General features: G+C 51.4%; 1 protein-coding gene across 15 annotated transcripts in view; it reads left to right on the forward strand.

Annotated features, from left to right (window-relative positions):
- Positions 1–27,368, forward strand: part of Camta1 (calmodulin binding transcription activator 1) — a 777,226-nt gene that overhangs the window by 246,678 nt on the left and 503,180 nt on the right. For 13 of the 15 annotated variants that reach the window (XM_021243596.2, XM_021243595.2, XM_021243599.2 and 10 more), the window contains one exon: positions 23,389–23,456. The exons of the other annotated variants lie outside the window; for them this stretch is intronic. In XM_021243596.2, the coding sequence (XP_021099255.1) occupies positions 23,389–23,456 (68 nt within the window). The remainder of the gene's footprint in view (positions 1–23,388; positions 23,457–27,368) is intronic. 15 annotated transcript variants of the gene reach the window in all.

Genomic DNA, 27,368 nt, shown 5'->3' on the forward strand with positions numbered 1-27,368 from the left:
GATCCAGGAGTACAGAGAAGCATCCCAGGCTGGAGATGTAGGTTTGTCAGTCATCAACAAATAGCTGGTGCTACGGCCAGGGTCAAGTGTGGAAAGGAGAGTGGAGAGGGCTGGGCAGAGGCTCCTGAGAGTCAGGGAAAGGGGAGGCGGTGGAAGAGGAGGCGCGGGTGCTGCAGGAAGGAAGCAGGGCTGTGTGGCCGAGCGGGCAGAAGGGTTCGGCCAGCCCTGGGGCTGCCGCTGAGGAGCTGAGATGAAAAATAAAAGCATCACTGGGTCCGGGGACCTAAGGTTGAGAGTGGCCGTGGACAAGTTTTGTAGCAAATGGGAAAGAAACAAAATGGGGAGGGGACAGGAGGGAAGCAGCGAAGACAGGGTGGAGGGAGAGGAAGTCATTGTGAGCGATGGTGATGCTTCAGGTGAGGAGAGGTCCTCCAGGAGCGGAGAGAAGAGGGCCCTGCAGCCAGCGTGGAGGAGACGCAGCGGGCAGGGCAGGGTGTGTATCCCAGGGCAACAGGAGGGAGGGGGAGGAGCCCGCTGGCTGGAGGAATTCGGAAAAGGGAGTCAGTTGGTAGAGAGGTGGAGGACCTGCGCTGAAGCCTCAGGGGCAGAACAGACCAACTGGGGCAGGACTTTCTCTCCGGCCTGCTGAAGCGTTTTCTCCTTTTCACAGAGCAAGTTTATCAACATCCGCAGTCCCCTGCATTTTGAAAGCTAAGCAGAATTTAGATGGACTAAGGAGAAGGGCGGAGCATGGAGCCGACCGAGCTCCACTGGAATCAGCACTTCCTGGGCAGCTCAGCCTCGCACCTGGGCACAGGGTGCAGGCGTGGCGTCTGCTCCTGACCTGGCACCTGCCCGTGCTCTCGCTGATTGTTTCGGGTGCAGGCCCCTTTTCCTGCACCCCACATTTGTCCAGGGGTGGCTCCCTTTTCTCCCTTGGCACCTGGGGCTCCCACTGGTTCCCTTGTGCAGTGTCCGGCCTGGAGGAGCCTCCCACCCCCCAGCCAGCAGAGGTGGAAGAGGAGGTGCTGAGTGCTGCAGGAAGGAAGCAGGTCTGTGTGGCCGAGCATCTTGTGTTAGGTGACAGTTGAGAGCCGCAGTGGGAAGTGACAGAGCACGGAGTCCAAACGTTCGGGACTGACAAACAGGGAGCATCGTTTAAAGAAGCCGAGACAGATTTTTCTGGGCTTTGGTCCACACTTTGATTAGATACCTATAGAGGACACTTTACTGCTTTCCAGATAGATATGCTTAGTTCTGGTTGTACAGAGCACCAGCATCCTCTAAAAAGGACATGCCTCACCTACATCCCACATTCTGGATGGATTTGGTAGCGTTGTAAAGGCAGGAAGTCGAAGCTGAACTCTTTCTGCTTAGAGAGAGGGGCAACATTAAATATTCAATGTCTGTTTGTCTCTTCCTTAAACAGTTGCATCCTTTCAGAAGTTTTGATGCTAACAACATCTGGGACAGAGGACCTCAGCCTCCTAAATGGCCGTGTCTGCCCTGCATGTCTCGGGGTGGCACCGGGGCTGGAGAGTGCCTGGGTAATAGACAAAAGTCAGAGAAAGAAAGGTTTACCTTCCACCTGAGCTAAATATTCATCATCCTCTAAGTGACTGAATTTGTAGTCAGCGTGAAGTCCCAGAGCCAACCATTTGTGGCAGAGGGTATTTCTCCTGGGATTGGCACGCTCAGCCTCCTGCATGGGAGCCTCTAACCTACAGCGTCATTTCAGCCTGAGATGGCTCCCGCATGGGGCATGGACCAAAGGAGGGCGGTCATTGTAGGGCTGATAAATTCTCCCCAGGGAGTGGTAGGTGTCACCCCTGCTCCCAGGGTTGAGAGCTCCTCTTGGGGAGGAGGTTTGTGTCTCTCCCTTGGACTCAGAGTCTCCCTTCCTGGGACAGTGCTGGGTCCACATTGCCAACCTCTGACCCCTTGGGTATCCCTTGTCCTGATCATCAGCATCTTTTTTAAACAGGCTTCAAGTAGGCTCTAGCTTGCTTAAGTTCAGTCTTCTTTTTCTCCTGCTTCTTGGAGACCCAGTAAGGGGTTTGAATGTTTGTGACTATTCCTAGATAGTCTCTTGGTATAATGTTAGTATTCATTCACTCCTCATTCATTCATTCATTCACTTACTCAACAGATCATTGGTGTCTGTTGTATGCTGGACACTGTGTTACTTGCAAAGAACAATTAAAGAACAAGATGGGTAAGTTGCTTGATTTTATCCGGTGTCTATTCTGCTGGTTTCACTCAGAACATCTGAGAGTGTCGGTTTCCCCAGGCACGGGGCCTCTCTTCAGGGTTTCCCCAGTAGCAACCCACTTTTAGTTTTACCAACAGGACCTCAGTGGTTTTCAGGCATCGGGGCCAGACTCTTCGGAGAGGCCCTGTCCAGTCTTGAGGGTGAATCCAGCTCTGGCTCATCACATGGAGCCCTGGCCAGTTGAGGGGTGACCTGCAACTCAGGTCAGCCAGTGAGATGGGAAGGCGGCTCTGGGACCATCTCCCAGCTCTTCAGAAGGGGTGGGATGCTGACCTGTGGATTTTGGAGAACGTGATATTGGAGGAAGCCACTGTGACCACCTACAGTGTGGGTCCAGCCCAAGGTCGCGGCATAGTGGAGCTGGGACCTGCATTCGAGTGGGTGTCACAGACGTCAGTCCTCCCTGCAAAATTCTTGAGCTGTGAGTGGGTCCATCTTCCTTTGTCCTCAAGGTGCTGCTGCTTGGATCTTCTGCAATTTCGCAGCCCAGGGTGCCTGCCAATGCAGACACTACTCTCACACCCAGGTCCTCGTGTCCAGTGTCAGCCCCCTCGGGGTCCCTGCCGCTGGCTCTGTACACAAGCGCATTCCTTTCTCAGGGAGTCTGCTCTGCTCTTCCACTTCCTGTCCACAGCCTAGCACCTGGCCACGTGTCTTGCATGCAATAGGATATCAGTAAGTGCTTATTGAGTGGAGTTTGAGTTTTTAGGACAGGAGTTTAAATTTAGTGACTACCCATGGGCTTCTGAGGAATTATTGTGAGCAGGTCAGGGCCCAAAGGGAGGACGGGCTGATCAAGCCATGTGCTGCAGGGCGGGGCAGGCAGCCGTGGGGAGGAACGTGCCCCATGCCACCTGCCAGGGAAAATCTATCATATGTCCTCAGCTTTGTTTTTTATTGAAAAATCCATTTATAAATAATCTGGAGAAATAAAGTAAAAGGCACTTTATTAGGATTCAGAAAAATTCATGGCTCCCAAGCACTGGTTGGATCCAGCTCACCAGCTTCGGCTAGCGCCTCTCTGGGTTGCAGGGGACCCCCAGGCCACTCCAGGGGCTGCCCTGGGACCAGGAGTCTCTTCCTTACTGCTCAGCAAGCCGGGCAGGGAAAATCTCCTTTCTCTTTACATACCAGCATTTACGTGGTGCTTGGGTCCAGCGGGTTTATTGACGCGGTTGCATGTAGATCACTGATGGTGAAGGCGGAAGTCAGCTCTGGCCTTGAGCTGTACAGGAGCTCTGGGGCAGTGGGAGGGCCCAGCTAGCAATGGGCCTGGGCTCCCAGGGCTGCAGACAGGAGAGCAGGGGTCCCTCACCCCTCTGTCATGGCCTGGACCCTGCAGGGGCCCTGGGATCCTACGTGAGGCTTTCTGTTTCTAGAAACATCTTGTTCCCCCAACCCAAGGGCAGCTGGAAGACCATCCTCATTAGCCACGAAGGAGCAATCCTCCTTTACTGAGCACCCAGCACGTGCCTGGCTCTGCATAAAGGGACTGGTGTCATCTCAGCGTGCCCAGTCACTCTGAGGACAAAATGACACCCAGAGATGTCCCCTGTGATGCGACCAGGGCCACACAGCTTCTCACTGGTGGAGCCAGGATCGGAAAATGCAATTTCTATGTTGAGCTTCACCTCCTGCTGGGATCACAGTGATCATGTTTTCCAAATCATTGGTCAGAGGCAGACAGCCTGGCACGGAGCAACGAGCGGAAGTGCAGAGTTGCCAAAGCAGGAAGCGAACGAGGCCTCGGGCCAGTGGTCGGTCTGGGCCATGGCCCCCAGGAGCCCCAGGTGTGTCTCTCCTCCTTAGAAATGGGATGGGGTGCTGAGCCGGAGGGGAGTGGGTACAGCTGTGTTCTGGGGTGCTGTAGGCTTTCAGAGCCGCCTGGGATGGGGGTTACAGGGGACCCGGGCATGGCCACCGGCCCAGCTGAGTTTGTCGAGTCAGCAAAGCCCGGAGCCAAGACTCAAGACTTACCCTAGGCCCGGCTGGGGAAAATATTACACAGTACCAAATGAAATTCAACCGAATTAACCACAGGCCCAAATTGCACCTGTATTTTAGAAAGCATTGTGCAGTGGAGACTTACAAAGCCCCGCAGCAGTGTGAGGCCGCCGTGGTTAATGACAGCTTGGCGCTGCCTGCTCATTCCCTGGGCCCCTTCCTGAGCTCACCCTCCGAGGTGCGGGTCCTGGGTGGGAGGATGAGGAGGAAAGGGGGAGAGAAAGAGGAAGAGGAAGAGGAAGCCGAGGAGGAGGAGGACAAGGAAAGGGAAGAGGGAGAGGTGGGGGATGGAGACGAATAGGAGGAGGAGAAAAGGGGGAGGGAGGCTCCTCTGGGGCTCCAGGGTCCCCTCCCCACTCACTCGTGTGGGGCACCCGGGAAGTCATTTGGCCTTCAGTGACTTCTTTTCCTGATTTGAAGAGTGGACGTGGTCCTGGTGCTCACCCTCAGCTTCCCTCCCTCTGCTTCCGGGCAGGGTTCTGTGGCTATTTCTTTTCCTGTCCACATCTCAGATCCCTCGGCTTTGCACACACTGCCTTCCCAGCAGCGACTTTGGCTGCCGGGCCGGCTGGTGACTCTGCCCCCTGGTGGTCACCCACAGAGGGAGTGGCTGAGCCCGCTGCCCTTGAGCTCCATCTGGGCTGGGCTCATACCACCCAGCGCTCGCCAGCAGTCAGCGTGCCAGAGCCTGGGAATCGGCCGACTGTGTTTCAGTACCAGAGAAGCCACTCGGGCAGGGCCAGGACGTCCCGCGCCTGGTGCAGGGCCAGGGAACCAGGGTGCCTTCCCCGCCTCTGAACACCGGGCGGGTGAGCTTCGGACGGGAGGGGCGGCCTCGCCTGGTGCTTTTGGGAGCAGTGCGAGCCTGTTCCGTGTGGGGGCTCACTGGGGCCACGCACAGACGCGATGGCTGACGGGTGCGTGGCCCCGCACGGCACGTGCCTCCCCCTCGGCCTCCCTCCTCCAGCGAGGGCATCGGTGACAAAAGGACGGGAGCGGGTGGAGGTGGGTGGGAAGGCTTTGGACCCGCTCCTTCTGCCCTTGACGGGCGTCCCTTCTATTTGTAATCCTGGGCTAGAACAACTGACAAATGGCCTGATAGGAGACAAAAGCAAACAATAGACTCACTTGAAAGATACAGGGAATAGAATTTAATTGAATTTCTTTTTTAGTGCAGACATTGATTTGACCCTGGAAGAAGTATAGAGTAAATCGTTAGCGGAATTAATATACATTAAAATGTAGTTTATTATCACGAAACTTTTATTGTGTGCGTAGTTGTGTTTTTAATTATTATTTTAATGACTTTCTGTATTTTCAAATTGTGATAAATCTATTTTACTTTTTTGAAATGAACGGACTACAGTGTACAAGGTGACACGGGGCCCAGAGCTGCTGACGGGTGTGCTCCTTCCTTAAGGGGGACGAGCAGACCACAGAGCCTGAAAATGGACCGATTTACACACTTTTAAGAAAGCCAATTAATATCTAACCATTAAACACAAATGTTACAGATTAGTCTCACTATCTTATCTACTCTCCGGGCTCCTATTGGATCATGCGGAGATGGACTTTTAAACCAAGTAAGCGAAGGAAGCTCTAAAAGTGAAATGCCTGGGACCAATTAAAGCAGAGGATTTGGGCCGAAATGTGCTGAAAACACCCCCAGCGCCCTGGCTGTGGGGTCATTGCCAGCAGGCCGAGGTGTCATCCAGGCTGCCTCTGAGGATGGAGCAGAGGCTGGGGGCTGTGTGGGGGACATCAGGGCTTGGGGCGATTTCTCTGTGGCTGAAGGTGGTTCTGTGCCAGCCGATCTACGTTTCATCTTCTGAGCCTCTGTAGGATCAAGGGGAGCACAGGTTCCCTGCTTCTTGGGGCGTCGGGCGCAGTCTGATCCACCGGACGTCAGCCCTGTGGCCGCTTTCATTGCCGCTCTCGCCAGCTTCTGCCCTGGCTGCTCGCCGGTCTGTCGGCCACAACAGCACCAGCAGGGATGAGCTGGGCAGCTGCGAGCAGGCGTGTTTGTCCACTCACTGATTTACTCACGCGTTTATTCCTCCATCTTTATGGACCCTGCGCTCGGGGCTGGAGATATAGCAGTGATGGGAGTGGAGCGGGCACTTCCAGGGGGCGGTGGTAAGGGCCAGAGGGGGCAAGGGCACAGTATATTACAGAACATCAGGTGCGCATACACCCTGTGAGGGAAAAGAACATGGGGGAGAGAGACAGAGAGTGGGTCGGGGACGTTGGCGCTTCATGTAGTCATTAGGGTCCTTCCTTACCAAGAAAGGGACACGAGCTGAGACCCAAAGGAATCTGAGAACCCAGAGAACCCAGAGGAATTGGAACCAAGAGGAATCTGAGGAAGAATCTCTTCTAGGCACACGGGACAGCAAGTGCAAAGGCACTGGGGCAGGATGTACAGTGATACCTCAGTTGTTAAACCCAATTTATTCCAAATTTGTGTCCGAACACCAGAAAGTTCAGAACTGAACATATTTTTCCCATAAGAAATAACAGAAAACCACATAATTGGTTCTGAGGCCCCAGAATTACTTTTATAAGTTTATTTTTCCAAGACTTTAACAGATTTCCCAATGCTTTCTTTCTTCAACTTGATCGTGGTTCTCACAGTTTCCTCTTAGCTTTACTGCTGGTATCACTAACTTTCTTTGCAGCCATGGTTACGGTATTTTACACAGATAAAGTGCAAAGGAGAAGAGCACGATGACGACCGTTTGAACGCACTGACAGCAGCACTGCGGGTCGTCCGGTGAGAGGGGCGCTCAGACCGCAGCTTCACCTGTGCCTGCGCTGAGACGTGGTGCGTGACTCACTCTCGGCCCTACCGGTTTTTCCAAGTCGGAGTTTCAGTTCGACTGCTGTGCAAAGTTAGGAATGTGGAGCAGATATTTTTTGAACCCTGCTATTCAAGTACCGGAGAGTGTGAACTCCAAGCTGTTTGGTCTCCAAGATATCACTGTATCAGCAGCTCTGGGAGCACCTGACAGGGACGGTGTGGCTCAGGCAGCGGAGCCAGGTGGTGCAGGATGGTTGGGCCCTTGGAGGACTGTGGCTTTGAGATGCACGGGTACGAGGGAGCAGTAATGTGGCACACTGGGCAGAGAGGAGGCCACTGGTGTCAGGCAGGTGAGAGGTGCTGGGGCTTGGAACAAGGCTGGGATCCGATTATCTTTGGAAGGCAGAGCAGACAAGTTTGCTTCAAATGTTTCAGAAGCAGAGGAGACCAGGCTGACTCCCGGATTTGGGGCCCAGCACTGGCCAGGTGGAGCTTTGTCTGCTGAGAGGGAGGATGCAGAAGGAGCAGGCTGTGTGTGAGGTCAGCGGTGAGACTTGTGAAGTTTGAGATCCTGGCAGATGTTTGGGCAGAGTTATTCACTCTGCAGTTGTTGGGTGGGGCTGGACATGTGAACTCGGGGTAGTCGCTGTCTGGATGAGATGCCTGGGAGGGAGTGGGGCTGCAGAGAGGGCCCACTGAGCTTTGGGACAACCCTGTGTTTAGGGGGCAAGAGAATGACAGCTGGAGGGGGCAGAGGAGAGACAGCGTTTGATCAGGGAGGGAAGGTGAAAGATCCCCATAGGGCACGTGAATGTTCCATTGGCTTTGGGGATGAGGACATCATGGACGACCTTGGCAAGAGCTATGGGGATGGCACGGGGAGGGGGGTGGGCTTGGGAGGGAAAGGGAGGAGAGAAATTAGAGGCAGCCAGTTACAGACACTGTAAAGAGTAAAGAAAGTTTGCTTTGAAAGGCAGCATGAAAATGGAATGATAAAGCTGCTTAACTTTAAAGTTCCCTACTTCGGTATCTGTAAAAGGAGGAGGATGGCAATACCTACACAACCTCACGGAGTTCTGGCGAGGTTAAACGAGTTGTTGGTGGGGGACTCAGTGCTTGCTAGGTGGAAGGCAGAAAGTCTTGCTGAAGGCAGTCCTGGTCCTCTGTGACTGAGGCGTGGCTGGGGCCTTGGGCTGCTGTGTCCGAGTCCTGGGTCATTTATGGTCATCTCTGTTACTCTGCCGCCTTGGAGTTGGAAGTAAATCAAAAGTGTGGGCAGATTCCCATTTTCAGCAGTTGAGAGGTGTTGTGGAAAGATCCAGAAGTCAGCAACACCAGCAGGACATGGTTGGCACACGCCTGTAATCCTAGCTACTCAGGATCGCAAATTCAAGGCCAGCCTGGGCAACTTAGTGAGACCCTATTTCAAGATGAAAAGATTTAAAAAGGGCTGGGGATACAGCTCAGTGGCAGAGGGCTTGCCTGGTATCCATGAAGCCCTGGCTCCAGCCACCAGTACTGCTGAATGAATGAATAGCAGCAACACCATATTCCTGCTGACCTGTGGCTCATCCATACAATGGTGCCTATGAAGCATGCTGTTTTCCTGGCTCCTACATCCAGTTCTATTACGTGCCTTACAGAATAGCACATCTCAAGATTAAAGCCAGTTTGAGTTTGAGTTAGAGTCTTTGAAGTATAGTTTTTCCTAATTGCAAAACACATGCTAATTGTAAAAAAAAAAAAGGAACATAGAAGAAAATGTACAGAAAAGAGATTTATCTAAGCTGTCATACTCAACCCCAACTGCTGTTAACGTTTTAGTAAATTTTCTTCCAATATTTTACGAGCCCTTTAAAAATATGTTTGAAATTATACTGCTACACAGCTTTGTATTTTGCTTTTTCTCCTCAACATTGTATCTCAAGCAGTAAATTCTTCACAAATGTTTTTAATGGCTGTGTAATACAGAACCTTTACATGTTCCACTTCCACTGCTATGCAAGTGAAGTTACAGTAATAGTTAATCCTTTTATAGCACTGTTGACTTCCAGGTCCTGTTTTAAGTAACTTTACATAAATCTTCTCACTTAGTCGTGGTAACCACCAGGGCATAGGTGAAATCATCATTCCCACTTTATAGTCGAGAGTTTAATGCTGAATTAAAGCTTTTTGTTGAGTTGAGAACCAGAGGATGAGGGTCTGTATCTTTTTTTTTGGCTTATTGAGACAGGGTCTCACTCTTAATTCAGGCTGATCTTGAACTCGCTCTGTAGCCCAATATGGTCTCAAAATTATGGAAATCCTCCTGCCTCAGCCTCCCAAGTTCAGGGATTACAGATGTGCACCACCACACTTGACCAGTGCTGTCCTCTCATGTGAGGGCTTTTGTTGTTTGTGAGCTACTTTCTTCTTGAACCCCCTGTAGAGCTGGGAGTAGAGGATAGAGACATGACTCCCACTTCAGATTTTCAGGGAAGAATCTCAACAATTTTGGTAACTATGATGGAAAACAACAGTCTCTTTTCAGTCCTTTCTCATGATTTCTTGTGCTTGCAGTTCTGTTGTTTGTTCCTCTTGATTTACTCCCTGTTCTCTCTACTACCACTGCCTCTTGGTTGAAACTTTGGCCAGAAATTGTGGGGATAAAGTCGGAAGTCTTCCGTGTTGAAACAGATAGAGGCAACTATAGAGATTTTTCAAGGCTGTCCTTGGCAGACAGCCAGGAATCTATGTCATGCTGTGACCCAGGGCACACATCTGTGTATTCCTCTGTAGCGCACTGTCTGGGAACGTTTCAGGAAACAATACAACCACTCCAATGACTTCCGGTCTCACTCCACCCACTGCATTCCATGTGGTGAAAAAGTACCCATTTCTACCTTAAATTATTTCAAGACTCACTGATGGGTTAGGACCCGCAGTAGGAAATAGTCACCCTGGAGCAGCGATGGTTCAGCACCAAGGACAGCGCGACAGTCTTCACGTTCGGGTTTTATCCTGGGGTCTCCAGCTGAGCTGTCTCTGTCTCTTCTTGGATTCCCCAAGGTTGAGCTTCAACCTCCGTGGTCCTTGAGTCTTGTGTTGGCTCGCATTAGGTGCCCGTCTCCCTGGATCGTAAGTTCTTGGAGAGCAGGTTAGGTCTTCTCCATGGCTTTTATTTTCCAAAATGCTTGGCTCAGCTCTCCAAGGAATGAGATAGAAGAGCTTGGCAGGTTAGGAGAAGAATATTGCATCAAAGTTGCTCTACAGGGGTGCAGCTGGCTCCAGATCTGTTGGGCTTGACTTTGTAGAGCGTTGTCACCTTGGACAGAGAGGGCCTCCCTTTATTGGAGACTCTTTTATATGATAAAACACATGAACAAACAAACAAACAAACCAGTTCAGCCTCCACCTGCTGATACTGCCCTGTTGCAGCCCTTTGAAAAGCAAGCTCCCCTTTATGGTTTTGACATTGTGTCCATCATCACATCACAAGCTTCTCAGGAAGATGCGTTTGATTGACTGGGGGTTTTTTACCCTGCAGCCTTGCTGCTCTGCAGGTGACACAATATGAGGCTTTGGGCTTCTTATCTTTCATCTTACTCTTGGTGTTATCAAGAAGTGGGAAAAGAGGAAGATCTCTCTCTCTCTCTCTCTCTGCTGATGGAATCTGAGATTTGAGGATTGGGCCCACCTGGTCAAAGAGAAAACTGATACAGACTTATCAGTGGTCTGGTTTTTGATGCATCCACAAGTTTCAGTTTTAATTAGGTTTCACATGGGCTGGGCTCGTGTCTCTGGGTATGAGAAATCTGCACCACTGATCAATAATATCTGAGACTGGAGTCTGGTCCCATCCTGCCTTCCCCACGGGATCCCTGCTCAAGCAACCTAGCGGTGGGCCTTTTGAGTCATAGGAAGGCTCTGTTCATGCATATGCTATGGTCTTTGGAGACCAAACTCAACTGCTCTTCAAAGCAGGGTAGAACAATTGCCTCAGAGAAATTCATGAATTCTCCTCCTGTTTACTCTTCAATCCCAAAAGTTCAAAGCTGGGGTGCTCATTTGTCATGTGGGATTCATGATCCCAGGTGTTCGTAAATGGAGGTGATGACTAAGCCTAACTTCTTTCACACAGACAAGTTATGAAATTCAAACAGTCTTGAAATCCAAACACTTTTCATCTATTAATGGCCACCAGTGGCCTATAATCAAGTCACACTCTGTTAGCTCCACAATTAACTTATTTGTTTGAAGTGTGAATTAAGGATTTGAGGCATTTGCTAATGAACCTTCCTTGCTCCCTACTTTGGCTGAAATCCCTGTGTTTTCTAAATGCAGGCAGCTCTGGAATTTCAGGAAAGATGTGTGTTGACCCTGTTTCCCCACTCTGTGGAAAGAGCTTCTGTCTCCCTCTTGCACAGATGGAAAGAGCCAGCTCTTCAGCCTCCCTTCCTTCCTGCTGGACCTGCCTGCACGTCAGCTCACTTGCTGCAGCTCTGAGGGCTGTCTCAGCGGGAGACTTGTACCCCTTCTTGGGGAGCAGCAGCAAGTGGTGGAGTCTCCCCTTTGCCAGCCTCCTTTGATTCCTCCTTTGTTTGTGCCTCTCCCCAGAATGAGTTCTTTTGTAGATAATGGGATTCCATTATGGGGCGTTCGAGCTGCTCTGGAGCTGTCAGCTGTGAGGGAAGATAGGAGGTTTTGATCAATGGTTTCTGCTTGTCTTGAATGTGTTAATTTTAAGAGGGCTTGCTTCTGTTTTCATTTCTTTTATTGGATTTGCAGTGGTGGCGGTGGGGCATAGGATGGGTGCGGGCATTTGTTCTGTGAGGAAATGCAGTTGCTCAGAGTTAGGTGTCTCTGCTTGCCTTGGCAGCAGGAAGGGCCCAGCGCAGGGCAAAATGCCCACCTCTGTTCTGTCCCTGTGGCCACCAGCGCCGTTGCCTGCAACTTTCTAAGTTTTTCCTGACCTCTTTGAATGACGAACTATTTCCAAAAGGCTGTTTTGGTTAGCAGGTTAGAGCAGAGATGGGAATGGAGCTTCTCAGCATTGCAGGTGAGGTTCTTTATTGGTGGGAAGAGAAAACACACACACACACACACACACACACATGCACAGCCTGATATCAATTCTTGATTTATTTAGGCAGGGATTCAGAATTTATCGCACAGGGAGCCGGCTACACAAAGACCGAGTGGATGCAGCATATTTTTGCATAGCTCATCCCTTGTCCCTACTTCTTAATAGGAGTTGGCAGTGTGTGGCTGTCAGCGACACTTTCTGTGCAGATAGAATCCTGCCAAGGTTGAGAAAGAAGCCAAATTCTTGCAACACTACTTCTGTTTTATATTCAGGTTTATATCACTGCTCTGGAAACACTGATAACAACAATCTCTGCTCTTTTAGGCTTTTCTGATTCTCGAGCTGAACCTGTCAGATCAGCAAGTCTGCATCTTCATCTGGGGGCAGAGGTGGCCTCTGGGTGCTGCGAAAGGGGACAGAGCCAGCACTGAGTTGTCCCCGACATTACCTCTCCCTTCTCCTTCTGGGTATTTGAGGAAGTTCTGATCCCCGTAGACTTCCTGGCAGCCTCTCTCTGAGGCAGCAAGGGCACCTGTAAGGTTGTATCCTGCTTCTCAGCTTGGCTGTGTCCTTCACCCAGAGATTGCTGACCTCTCTAAGAATAGAACCAAAAACTTAACACTGATGGCAAGACTTTAGCTGCTAGCTGGATGGAATAACTGGAACCCAATCTCCTCTTGCTATAAACAATTATGAAACCAGACAAAAACGCGTGAAATAAACCTTTTCAGATGTGAAAAGGTAGGTGAGGACCTTGGCCACACAGTCACGGTCCGGAGAAGACTGAGCCCTTCGGTCACTTTGCATCTCTGCCCCAAGGCAAGCTGGCTTTGCAGAAGCCTCCTGAGCAGTGTACAGTGATCTGGATGAGTTGAGGAGGCAGATATCAGAGTTTGGAGAAGTTGAGATGGCCAGAGTTTTGCAGGGCAGAATATTGTAGAAGAGACAGCCTTGCAGAGAAAGTACTTCAGAAACCCACACGGCTCCCCTGGGATGTTCCGCTGGACACTAAACTTGATGCATAAGGTGAGGCTGTACAAGGCTGAGCGGAAGCCTCTGGGGGCTGCACAGTGAAAATGTCACAGGGCTCACACAGGACTGGAGGTGTTCGGATCCTGGCCACCGGATCGGAAAGTCCTCCCTGAATACCCGTGACATTCAGTAGAGACCCGAGAAGGAATAAACCCTAGAGGATCAGGTTGACCCACAAGTCAATTAAATACCTCTGCCACAGCAAAGCCTAACACTCTTTAATTAAAGATACAAGCTTTGGGGTACAGCTCAGAGGTAGGGTGCTTGCTTGGCATGTATGAGGCCATGGGCTCTATCCCTAGCAGCCAAGAATCCAAATTTCAGGAAAACTGTAAACTCGCAGGCCTAAGCAAGACAAGGAAGAAGATAACCACAGAAAGGCACCCGTGGTCGAATGGCTTCAAATCCATGCTAAAGGGATGAAGTCTGCTGGGTTGGGAGAGGGACCCAGATCACAGAAGACAGCGATAACAGTATTGCAGACTTCTGGTAGAAACCGTGTGAGCTAGAAATGATGGGATGAAGTCTTTTGAGTGCCCAAAGAGAGGGGAAACGCATCCATTTAGAATCCTACATTTAGTGAAATTATCTCCACATGGTTCTGGAACTATTTCATACCTTGAACAGGGTGATAGATGTATAATGTATTCATCTGTTAACTTCACTGACTGTTTAAACCTGGTTTGAAACCAAGTGTATTGGGTGGGGGATTTAGTTCAGTGGTTATGGTGCCTGCTGTGCAAGCACAAGGTCCCGAGTTTGATCCCTGATACCAACCCCCCCCCCCAAAAAAAACCAAGTATATTGATTGTGTGTAAATTATCCCTCAATAAAGCTTATTTTTACAAAAGCTTGACCCAATGATCTAATGTATGGCTAGGATCTACATATATTACCTCACATAGCACAACTGTGCCACCCCATATTTCAGGTGTGGAAACCGAGGCACAGGGCTGTCAAAGGCCTTGTCCCAAATCATACATCCAAGTAGAAACGGAGTAATTTTGTCTTTTAGAAGAAATGCTTTTTATCTCCCCAAACAAGCAGATTCAGGCCTTTCAAATAAGAGTCCAAAGCACATGTTCCTCCAGTGCCTTTCACACTGCTGCCTGGCCGTGGGGTAATTTGGATATATTCCTGAAGTATATGCCTCTCCTCTTGCAGGTGTTTTTCATTCCCCTTCTACTTTTGTGTGTTCTAGGATGACACATCAGTGAGGTTGTTAGGTTCTCCAGGCTGTAGATGATCCTTAAATCAGTCAGGATCCAGTCAGGAGGCTGAAACCATGTTGGTTATTGAACAGAGAACATTTAATGTAAAGAATCGCCAGCCGGTAGATGGTGGCTGATTACTAGTAGGGATAAAAGAGAGTTCTAAGGGGTCCCAAAGTGTCAGGTGTAAAAGAGCAGCTCCTGCCTCTGGGCTGAGGAGGAGCACAGCCCCTTACCGTGGGCAGTGGGGCTGCGGACGGGGCAGTGGACACGGCTGGCCTAGGAAGTGGGCCCTGGGGCTGAATCTGTGCTCCCTGAGGGGCCACTGGGCTCTGCTCTGAAGAGCAGCGACAGCGGTCATAGCGATGATGACAGAAACCAGAACAGAGGTGTCCTGTTGCCACTGTCATCTCGAAAGCTCACATCGTTATGAATCTTCACGTTCTACTAAGTCGGCACAGGGGACATTGCTCACGGGGATCAGCTGCCGCTTCACAGAGCCGGGCAGAGAAGGGTGAGGTAGGAGCTGTCTGCCGCCTTGCATCCTCTCTGTGGCCCTCCCTCAGCCCCGCCGTGGAGTTCAGGATGGCCCCATTCCTTCCTGCTGTCATCAGAGTCTCCCAGCAGTAGCCCCGCTCCGCTGTGCCACCATCAAAGTGACGTTTCCAAAGTGCAGCCCTTTTTGTGTCTCCCCTCTGCTTAGAAGCCTCCCCGAACCCCGACCCTTGAGGATGGAACTCCACTTGCCGAGGGTTTTAATTCCTCCCCTTCCAGCTCGGGCTGCCAGTCTCCTCCAGGCCCTGCAGACTCCAGCTACTTCATTCGCTGAAATCTCCCGGAACACACTGGCACTTCCCATTTCCTGCTTTTGCATATGCTGTTTCCTTTACCTGATGCCTCTACCACTTGTCTGCCTGGCAACTTCCTGCCCGTTCTGACCCAGTGGAGGTGTTAGCTCATTGGCCCAGCCTTCTCTTTCCCTGCCCAGCACGATTGCATCATTCACGCTGCTAATTTAGCCTCATTGTCTGCTTTGAACTTGACACAATAGCCTGGATCCTGCAGCCCTGTCTCTCTTCCCAGCTGTATTTCCAAGGGCCATTCCTCACAGGTCTTTGTATTGTTAGGGCTCACATAGAGCTTGGCATATAGTAGGTGCTCAATAATTCATTGCATGATTGAACCAATGAGTAGATAAATGAACAGAAGATGGGGTGAATCACTTCTACACCGAGCCTGTCTCTGAATGTTCTTTGGTGGCCCATTGTTTCTCTGATGATTGCCACTCAGATGGTCATAAGCATGCTCAACCATTCTACATAACGCACGGCCAACTGGGCCCGGCTTGATTATTTCAGAAGTGTCGGCTATGAAACATGTATTCAGAATTGCTGCTTACCATCTTGTACAAAGTCCTCTGACACCCTCAGATTTCAGAGGTCTTCACCACTGCAGTGTCATAAATGGTCAGAGTAGAGCTATGTTATACCCGTGCAAATAGCAGAATATACGGAGCGTTATGGCACATGCTAGTTGTCTCAAAGCAGAGCAGGTTGCCATCCTGCAAGCATGATTTGGGAGGTTGGTTCAACCTGTGGATGGGAACCCAGAATATCTCATGCAGGATACGGGCCTGGATGTCTGGGTGCCTGGGGAGCCCACCGAGCACGGGCACATGGTGCCTGGACGGGGTGCTACACCACCTGACCTGCAATGGAATGTTCACCACAGAGGGAGAGACCCCCACCTTTACATATGGGGTGCCCTGCAGAGACTGTGTCATGGGGCGGGGCTACGGGCCAGTTATTTATTTATTTAAATTAAGGCCAGTTATTTTTGTAAAGTGTAGGGAGTGGTGGATTCTGGGAGGATTCGCTTTACCATAAACATGTTAGTTGGAAGTCATTAATATGACTTTCACACATCCCTAATAAAGTACATAACACGGAGATCTGGCACCATTGAAATACCCAGAGGACATTAAGTATGAGCCTTAAAACCAAGAGTATTGGAAACAAGATATTTTTACCTCTCGTTTGGGAGTAATATAATTGCATTTTGTGGCTCTAGCAGATGCTGGGGCCAGCTGCTAGGAGAGCCTTGGATTTTTCCCCCCTCAGCGTTGGCCCCTCACAGATAAAACCCTTGTGCAGAACTCCCATAAAAACCAAACTTTAAAGAATTGTTCCTTGGTTTAAAACCTGTGTTTCTGTGTGCAAAAGATATTTGAGATTGTGTAGGCTGTAGGGGTATTTCTATGAGTTTGAATCAGGAGACTAGAGAACAGAAGGTATGCATACAAACACACACTTACACATACGTATACACACATGTACACACACACACATACATTGTTATTTATTCTTACAAAAAGCACCGAGGCCCCTCAGCGACCTCTTCTTTCCCTGATGTGAACCTATATCTTGAAGGCTGACTGAGGACAGACCAACCAAGAGACTGCAGGCCTCTGGGCTCTGGCTGGGACACTGCCGGAGGCAAGTTGCATTCCCTGGGCTGGACAATTCCGGGGGGCTGAATGTGGCTCCGAGGGTGGGCGGCTCCTCCAGGGACGTATGCCAGCAGCAGAGTGCTCCGTCTGAGACCTGGAGTGAATCCAGCCCTTCTCCCTCATAGGCCCTGGCCAACCCGAGGGGCCCCACACCCCAGGGGAACACGGCTCTCACCTCTGTGGGGGGCTCTGACTGGAGCTGGGAGGCCCAGCCGCAGGGAGCGTGTGCTTGGGGCACCTGCCTTCTTGGTGGGACTCCGACCCCTTCCGGGTCACCCGGCCTGGGCTTCCGAAGGCTCCTGCGGTATCTGCACTTGGGGCTGCTGGGCCGGATGGCAGCCACGTATGCAGCCACCAAACACTGGAAACGCTGCTGAGCCTGGCTGAGGTGGGCCGTGAGTGGGAACACATACCCGGTTTAGAAAACAGCATGGAGAAAGACTGTGAAATAGCTCACAGGACTATGCTCTAAAAGTAGGGAGATGATGCTATTTTGGATCTATTGGGTTAAAATATAAAACATACTTTTTTTTTTACTTTTTAAAAAATGTAGCTTCTAGCACTGGGGGCGTAGCTCAATGATTGAATGCTTGCTCAGTGTGCACAAAGCCAGGGTTCAGTCACCAGCAGCACACACACACACACACACACACACACAAGTAGATTCTAGAAATTTCAAAATTACACTCACAGTGGGCATTTGTGGCCCCTGTTACATCTGTTGGACAGTGCTGCCCCATGCCAAGGGCCAGCCTGTGCTGCCCTTCTGCAGGAGGAGCTCTTGGAAGGATATTCCTGCAGGGCATTGCGCCTCATGGCAACGGTGAGGTATCTGTCCCCACCCTGGGTCACTGCACACGCAGCTCGGGGGGCTCAGATGTGCTCCCTGTGACTGTGTCCTTTAGAAGAGAACTTTGCATTCTTCCCTACCCCCAGCCTAGCTGTCCCCACAGCTTCCCAGAGCCGTGGCTTTGCAGTCCTGACCTAGGGCCACCAGCCTGGGGACGGCACTGGCAATTGGATGGTGGATGCTCCAGGGTGTGGGAGATGCCAGATGCAGCCATGCTGCCCCTGCATCTGGCTCCCCTCCCTTCCTGATGTGGCCTTGTCTGGCCTCACAACGGGATCCACTGCCTCCCTGGTCTGTGGGGGCCCCTCGCCATGCTCAGCAGAGTCCAGAGCACTGTGGATCCTCCCATCAGCTGCTCTCCTGCCAAGCCCTGGCCACACACAGTGTCCTTGGGCGGCAGTTTTTCTATTTGAACATCCAAAGGACAAACTAAACATCTAAAACCTGCAAGCTGGACAGTCTTTGCTTTGGAGCCCACAGTGAATTTCTTCATCCTGACAGTCGACTCATTCTTCTCTGTGTCCACACAGAGAAGGGGAGACAAGGCTGCTGGGAGCCCGGGAGGAGGAGGAGGAGGAGGCGGTCAGCGTGGCCCTCTGGGTTCAGTCCAGCCGCCGAGGCCGGCAGGCTGTTGTCTCCCCCGGCCCCGGGCACCCCAGGTGGGTGCCTCCTGCATCTTCTTCTCCTTCTCCTTTTAAATAATTGTGATGAAATTCATGTAAATACAGTTAGTTCGCTGTTGGGCGACCGCCTCTGCTGTCTAGTTCCCGACATTCTGTTACCCTAGGAGGAAGTCCCGCCCCCGCGAAGCAGCCGTTTCCTGCCCCTCCCGCCCTTGGCAGCTGCAGACTGGCACTCTCGCCCGAGGCTCTGCCTGGTCCAGATGCTTACTGGAAATGGGACCGCGTCTGTGTGGTGGGCGGGGCCTGGCCTCTTCACTTAGCATAATGTTTTCAGGGGCCATGGTGCTATAGCACTACGTAGCACTCAGTGCTTCTTTCTTTTCCCCAATTTTTATTTTTTATTAACGCATGTTTGCAGAACGTAACGATTTAGTTCCTCATAAAGGTGCATAACACATCTCCATTCTCTCTTTTTTTTATCCCCTTCCCCTCTCTTCCTTCCTCCGTTGTTTCCCTTCTCTTTTGCAAAAGATCTATCTCCCTATTTCTTACAATCTATCTTTTTATTTTACTCTTTATTTATATTTTGGGTTTCTCATATAAAAGAAACCACATGATGTTTGAGCTGTGTGTCTGATTTATTTCACTTAATGTTATGGTTTCAAGGTGCATCCATTTTCTTACAAATGACTTAAGTTTATCCTTCTTTATGGCAGAGTAGTACTCCACTGTGTGTAATACCACATTTTCTCTCCATTCATCTGTTGATGGACATATAGGCTACTTCCAAGCTTTAGCTGTTATGAGTTATGCTGCTATGAACCTGGGTGTGGTCACCCCTTGGCAGACCTGTTTTGTTTATCTGTTCATCCACCTGGGGATGCTTGGGTTGCTTCTGCCTTTGGGCTATATCGAGCAGCAATGCCCTGGGCATGGATGTCTGGATTCTTGTTTTGTGCCCACCCATTTCCACCTCCTTGGGGCCTGCTCTCTTCTTCCTTGGGCCTCTTGTGACTCTGAGCCAGGCTGGATTCGGCTGGCTGGGGAGTGAGTGGGAGAGAGTGGGCATGCGCTGGGTGCCAAGGGGCCTGACATGGCTCCCCTGACTTTGGGCAAGACCTTGCCCTCCTTCAACCCCAGTGTCTTCCTCTGTAACAGGAGCTGGACCAGATCTGTTTTCCTTCTTCTCTTCTCGAGCCCCAGGCTTGCTGTGCTTTGGGGGAGGAGGGGCCAGCCAGAGTCGGGCTGGAAATGCTTCCTCTCACGGCAGAGTCTCCCTCTGCCTCGGAAGGCGTTGTAAGCACAGCTTCTGTGGACACCGGAACTCTGTCCATCGCTGCCCATGAGCAGGCTAGGGCTTCCTTCTGATGTGTGTGAGCTCGATCCTGCTGATGCCCAGAGCCCTTGGGGACCCCTCCTGGTCTGTGAAGGGAGGCGGGGCTGGGAGTGAAAGGGTCAGAGGGGAGCAGGAGGCTGCCATCCTGCACTGGGGAGGCCCCACACCTTTCCTCCACTTTCCATCCAGCACCTCCTGGCTGTTCTTTAAGGAATTCAGGACAGTGGCTCAGAGTGTGGGCTCTGGAACCATTCTATATGGATTCGGGCTCCAGGTATTTAGCCTTGGGACTTCGGGCAGTCACTTCATACCCTGTGCCACCCTGGCACAGTTCCCACTTCATAGTTGGTCATAAAGAATGAGTGAAGTCCCCTGCACAGAGGCCTAGAGCAGTACACGGCCCAGGACACACTCCACTCATGTTGGCATGACGAGGACGAATCCTCTTCTCCCCAGGTCACCCCTCGCTAGCCCAGCTGACCCTCCTGACTCAGAACCATAATGGTTCCTACCTTGTCCACGCCATGAGCATCTAGTAGCCTGTGTATTTTTGGTCCTTTGGCTTTGGTATATCCATCTGCCCATCCCGATCCTTAGCTTCGAGAAGGCAGGGTCTGGCCCCTGTCTGCCTGTCTGGTGAGTGGGGCCAAACCCTGGTAAGGTGATGGTTGAGAGGATTGGACAGCATGGATGTAGGGTTAGACAGGTGGCCGGATATGCTCGGTCCTTCTGAAGCCCACAGCAGTGGGCGACAGTCCCTGGTGGTCCAGTCTGGTCAATGTGAGCAGCGGGAAGTGGGACCCGGAGGCAGGCGTTGAGTTGCCTTTGCCCAGATTGCAGGTCTGGAATGTGCAGGGTGCTCTTCGGAGGGGCTCTGAGTGGAAGGTGTCTTGGATTGGGAGAAGCTGTGGCTCCGTGGGTGTAGGAGGAGTGGCCAGGGGCCCAAGGTAGTTTCTAAGTCAGTACAGTCTCTGGAGCCTCTGCTTGTCTCGTGTGGCTCATTGGACCTGCAATGACCCTCTGAGTCTGGCTACAGGGTGACTGCATGGTTGGCCTTGTAGCAGCATTGATGCTACTTTGTCTCGCTGATTCCTCTCCATCCCCTTCTTGACTGAGCTCATTAGCAGCCGCTTCATAGTGGTGTCCTTCCTGGACTGGCACATGGCAGGAGCCTTGGACAGCTTTTTCCTTGGACGACAGCAGCAGTGGGAAGCCCTGCCAAGTTGGGGTGGAAGTTGGCCAAAGGATGTACACGAAGGGCTTTGGGTGTCTGGGTCTTCAGAACTGAAAGATAAATCTAACAGTGTCTGGGGTGTACTGTGCCCCACCTTCTGGATCAGCACGATTCTGGGTAACAACAAGGATCTGGGGTTCTAGTTGGCATAGACTGTTCCTCTGGGTACCAAGACTTAGGGCAGGAGCTGACATACTTCACACATGCCTCAGTATCTGTACTTGTAGGTGCCACCCAAGGCTGCTCTGAGTGCTTTGTGAAACCGAACAGAAACCAGTAGGTAACTGAAGGATGAACAGCAGCTCTGAACAGTCACGCTGAAATGACCTTCATTCCCCGCCAGGGTGGGCAAGTGGAGGTGTGAGGCAGCCCGCATAGAGAGAATTGTTACTCCCTGTAACTTCCCGAGTGGTGATGGAGTCCCAGGTCCATGGGAAGCTGAGTCTGGACAGTGTGCTCACCAGGGGGAGGGGACAGCTGATATGTAGCAGAGCTGGCACCCACAGCCAGGTCTTCTTGCTTCCTGTGCAGGTCCCTTCACTGCCACGCTATGTTGCCTTCCTACGGTGACTTAGAGCTAAGGAAATAATGCACAGGGGTTCATCTGGGAACGGCTGGGTTTAGCGCCTTTAAACTTTTACTTATCTGTCTTTAGTAATAAACACAGACACCACCCACACACACACACACACTCATGAAGGCATACCTATTTCTACAGTACCTACTCTTTTTCTCCCAACTCCTGTCCATCTACCCACCCATCCATCCCTCCATACACCCACCCATCCTCTCACCCACTGGCCCACCATCTGAACGATCTAACGAACATTCCTTAAGTGCTTCCGCGTGGGTGGCCCAGGGGCACATCCTGAGGGCACATCAGGGACTGTACGTTCCTTACCCTTGCATGGTCCAGCGGAGGTGTTCTCCAAGGAAACAGGCAGTTAGAGCACAGGGTAATGAATCTGGTGCACCCGAGAGAGGTGCCGGTGCCGTGGAAGCACATAGGCCGGGCAGGTACCCTGTCCTGAGTAGTTAGGGAGCACTCGGCCGAGGAAGTGATGTCAACCTATGGCGAGACCTCAGTGCGATCTTTGTAAGGAGAGGAAATACAGCAGGAGAGGCTCAGGGATGAGAGAACCATGTTGGGCTGATCAGAGTTATTCTGGGACTTCTGGAGCTGGAATCGATGATAGAAAGGTGCTCAGTGACAGCTCTATTTTTGCCTCAGGTTGCTGCTTCCCGGGTTCTTGTAAGGTGCAGGCTTCCGGATCGAGGTGGCTTGGGGGTCTTGGTCCCCAGGCACAGCTACTTGTGGTGGTGGCCAGTTCCGATGATTTCATGAGGCCCTGGTCTCCGGCCTTCTTCCTCCACTGTGTGCTTGCTGTTTTCTGCTCTAACCCGCTCGGCGGTGGTCTCTCCCTTTGCCCTCAAGGCCACGCACAGCGTCCCAGTATCACAGGTGTCAGCTCCGTTATGTCCAAGCCCAAGAGCCGCCCCATCCCCTGGGGCCTTGGCTGCAGACAGAGGCAGTAAGGAGGCCTCTGCTCTGTTTCCCATAGTCCAGGGCAGCCGGCCCATGTCGTATCAGCACCGAGACCAAGGGACCCATGTGATGTCCAGCCTGGATTTCACTTTCAGTCCCTGCCAATTTCATGTTAGCACATCTATGTGGAGCTGGAAGTCTCAGGCCAGATCCTGCCTCAGAGCTGGAGCAATGACTTAGGCTGATGTCACCCACTGGCTTTTTATGGGAACGATTAATAAATCAGCAACTGTATCTGCAGCGATGTTGTTGTGTTTATAAATATTTAATTTACCTTCAGGTGCCTGTGTTTTCTCTATCTTTGCTTTAGACTCAGCTGCCATTGCTCCTCTCTGAAGCACTGCTACAGATCAAGCGTCAGTAGTGGGAAAGGCTAACTCCCCTCTCTATCTCTCTCTGGAATGAGGCTCTATCTTTTCCCTTCTTTTTAATCTTTGTGTGATTTGGCTCAGGGGGTTGGGAGTCACGCGGAGAGAATGGGGCATCTCTTGTGACCAAGTGGACAGATCTGCCCAGCTTCAGAAAACCAGACTAAACTTTCCAGTCGCGCCCTTGCTCTCAGCGGAGATGTGTTGTTGGCATGCGCCTCTCCCCCCTTCAAGTTAATGACATTTAGGAACTGAAAGGGCGTCTGGTGTTTTCCTCCCACAGAGACGTATTTCTGTCCTTGCCACCGACTCCTCTTTTGAAACCCAGCGCTTTGATTATTGCTGTATGGCAGGTTGAGTGAAAAGGACTCGGGAAATCAAAATAGAAGCAGAGTCCAAGTCAAGTGTTTTTCTAGCAGAGATGGAGCCCCAGCCTGACAAAGGAGGACAGCAGCTGCGAAACAACAAAAACTTTCTTACTTCTCAGGGTCCAACGTGAGCTAATTGTTGTCATTATCTTTTTATTCTTCTGTTTCAGGAAATTGCAGCTTATTTAATAACATTTGAGAAACACGAAGAATGGCTAACCACATCCCCTAAGACAAGGTAATGTCCCAGATCTTGCAGTTTTTCAACTCTGTACAGTAAATGAATTGATTGATTTTCACGGATTACCTGATTTGGCCAGTCATCTCAGGGCAACAGGTTGGAAATGCCATGCCATGCTCAGTGGCCCAACACTGGGGTCTTACATTAATTGGCCCAAGACCGGGGCAGTGCCTGAGATCAGATGGATTAAGAACAGGGCAACTGCAGTCGTGCAAGGTGGAACTTTAACACAATGGTCAGGGCTGATCCTGCAGCTGGACACGAGGAAGGCTGTCAGGCAGGAGCATCCGGGGAATTTTGTTGCCACCGGCACGCTCTAGAAATGTACTTTTAAAAAAGAGAAACCAGCTTAACTGCCCACTTTTATCTCAACATGTTTTACAAACTGAAAGTCGAGTTATTCTTGATTGCTGGTAAGAAGATCCCCCAAATCAGAAGCAATGGCCAAGTTTGCAGTTTATTATGCAGTAAATGTCCTTCAACCCACCAACTGCCACAAACATTTACCTTCCCTCACCGCTTGGGAATAGAGGGGAAGTGGCGAAAATACAGCCGGCCGGTGTTCTGCCAGTGCAAGTGATGTTAGTATCCCGTGAAGAGTGGCGAGGTTGGGATTTCGGGCTTATTTTAAAGGCAGCCTCTTCTTTCTTCTCCAGTCCTTAAGTTTTCATTTTGGTATGTTACAGCCCAGAGCTTCAGCAATTCATGGTCACTCTCTTCCAATTGCCACCACTTTATATTAGCGGTGATGGGGCCAGATGCTTGTTGGCAGAGGGCATGGGCTGAGCCTGAGGTGGGAGGATCCGGCTGTGCCACCTGGACAGAGGCACCAGCGTCTCCAGGGGTGGGAAGGGGCATGAGACAGGTCTTCTGCACCTTAGTGATAAGCTTGATCTGCTTGTCCCTCCTGAGCCATGGGGAAAGAAGTCAACTTGGGAGTGTTCATTCATTCTGAAGGCGTTTAAAAGTATTCCTTCATTAGCTGCCAATGTTTAGTGGGGAGCATCCCCTAGATGAGGGTGGAAGGTTCCATTTTGGAGGCCAGAGGATGTGGAGAACAGGGAGATTATTTCTGAGATGCTGCCACCAGCTGACTCCCATTCTTTGACTTTTCAGGCTGAGAACTGGAGGAGAATTCCTCAGCTCTCCAGCCTTCTGGGGCCATGATTTCCTTTGCTATAAAATTAAGTGGTTTGTATCAGTCAGTGTTTGCTGTGATAATGCTGTGTAAGAAATGATCCCTAAATGAAGTGACTTATAACAACAAACTTCATTTCCTGCACACAGACCTGGGTGTGGCCTGTGGTTTTGGCTTGGGTTCGGGACTGTTCCCTGAATCTTTTACCTGACAATGTAGGCTGAGGAGGTCTTAGCAGAGAGCAAGAGTTTAAAAGCCCAAGGCAACCCTTGCAGGCACAGTTACAACCCCTGCTTGGATGTGGCCACATACGTCATGATTGCTCACAAATCCAGTGGGCAAAGCAAGTCCCCCATGCCCAAGCAGAATAAGAACGGGGCTGGAAAGAACATTCATCCATGGAGTGGGGCAGGGGTGGAGTGCAGAGGGGCTGGTGAGGATGTCTGGCATTTAGTGAATTCAGTGTTTCACAGAGCTCGGGAGGCTCAGCATGCCCACCCCCCCTTTCTCCTGGGGGCGTCTTCCGGGGAGTGGGCGTCAGAGGGCCTGAGAGAATACACATTGTGGGGCCCAACCCAGTTTCTTTCTTGGGTACTGAGGGTTGAACCCAGGGCCTTGTGCATGCTAGACAAGTGCTCTACCACTGAGCTACATCCTCAGCCTTCTCCCTGGTTTCTTACTCAGAGGGCCAGGGGTGAGGTCCAAGAATTTATTATCTTCAGAGGATGTGACTGGCCTGGGACCTCCCTTTGAGAACTCCTGGCCTAGTCTCTTTGGGGAGAGGAGGTGTCCGGTTCTGCCTCTGTGGTGCGCCCTGGTTCCAAGGGTTCCTGTCTCCAGCAGCCTCTGGCCTAACCCTAACCCTCCCCTCTCCTCCACAAGATGCTCCTCCACTCTAAGTGGGAGGAAAGAGCCCCTCTTGAGCTGGAGCGAGGTTCTCGGAAGGCTTCTGCTTTGGAGACTGGCGCCCGCTGTGAGCTCGGTGCAGTGGAACATCCCCAGGCGAGGCTGGGGTTCACATGTCAGCCTCGGGATCCGGGCTTCCATGGCGCAATGGCTGTCACTTGTGGTCATGCACAACTCACTGGGCTCCGTGCAGTACAAATGGAGCGAGAGACTTCCAGTCCCGAGGCAGGGGATAAAGACAGAATGTGGCTTCCAGTGTTGACAGACGCAGGCCCTGGTGCTGCATAGGTGTATGATGGTAAGAAAACCATTTTGGCTCCTCTCGAAGCTCTACTTTTTCTCCATCACATAGAGGGCGGTGTTAATGTTGATTCGAGTCTGTCCTCTGCAGCCTGAGTGCGATACTATTTGTAATTCTGCTTTGCAGATGTGAGGGTCCGTGTCATCCATGGGTGCCACTGTCCCTCTCATCTATAGAAGCAGTCTCCGCCTTCGGAGATCTCTGCCAGGATTGCTTCGGGCTCCGGAAGGACAATTTCTTTCCCCAAGGCACAGAGTGAGGAACAGGTTCCTATTAGTGTTATAATATTCGCTCCGTGTTTACACTTGAAAGCCTTCTGTCCCAGGAGAAGGAAAAGTTGCCGTGGTTGTTCAAGGACCTTCCTAAATTAGTTGCGGAGTTGAGCTCGGCCCCTCCCCCCATCTCCAGTATTGAAATTAATTGGTGCAGTTAACTGCTGAGCCCATACTAACTGGCCTCCTGGTATTAAGGAATTAATGACACCAATACTCCGCTGAATGAGAAGGCAATGCAACTTCTGTCTGCTGCCGCTGCCGCCACTGCTAATTTCATTTTAGAAAATTAATAAAAATGAATTGCACCACAGACATTTATGGAGTTTCCTAATAAAATGATACATTGTTTGTGTGGAGGAATCCCTATTAAATTAATTGTTGTAATGAGTTCACATATAGATGTTGGTATAGGCGCTGCAGCCGGACCCACTGCTGGTCTCCATGGCCTTCAAAGGGCTGGGGGTATAAATATAGCCCTGGCTCGGAGCTGCCCTAATTATAGACAGGGCCCCGGGAGCCCCGCTCATCTGCTTGATAACGAGGTGCTGTGCAGTGATGGGGGTCGGGGCTTCTGAGGCAGGGCCGAGGGCTCCAACAGCCCGGAGTGTAGGATCAGCACTGGGACATCAGCTGCAAAACTTGCCATCCAGGACGCCTTTATTTGGCACTTGCTGTGTCCTCAGCCCTGTTTTAGCACCATCGGGGCTGTGGGGACCCCACACTCCCACCCTGCAGGTGAGTTCAGAGCCGGGGAATGAGGAGGGCACCCTCCTTTCTCTATGAGGACCCCAACCACAGCCTCGTGCCGCCCCGCCGAGGCCTTCCCCTGGCCTCTGTTTCCGTCATGGCCAGGTTTGTTTATTTATTCATGAGCTGACCTCCCCTTGTAGCATGAGGAGCATGAGGAGGGGAATTTTCAGTTGGCACTGTTCATGGGGCCCCACAGTGCGCAGACCAGCGCCGGACAGGTGGTGGGCCCTCGATCACAGTGTGGAGTGAGCAGGACAGGGCAGAAGATGGGAGTCTGGGCACTGTGGCAGCAGAGACCTGGGCCCTCCCTGCATCGCCCCCTTGCCTATCCAGCCCCAGGATGGCTGAGTGATGGCCTGGTGCCTCCACACCTGCTGCTGGCCAGGCATTGGGCTTTCACATCCTGCCCTCAGCTCTGCCAGGCACCGAGGGGCGCAGGCCACATTCGCCTCAGGGCAGGAGCAGTGCCGTGAAGTGCTGCAGAGTTCAGCAATCCTTTGAATTCATTTCTCCTCCCCTGGGAAAGGAGCAACCATCCC

Source organism: Heterocephalus glaber, unplaced genomic scaffold, assembly GCF_053883595.1.
Source record: "Heterocephalus glaber isolate CG9 unplaced genomic scaffold, H.glaber_assembly_v1.0 deba00001447, whole genome shotgun sequence".
NCBI classification, from domain to species: domain Eukaryota; kingdom Metazoa; phylum Chordata; class Mammalia; order Rodentia; family Bathyergidae; genus Heterocephalus; species Heterocephalus glaber.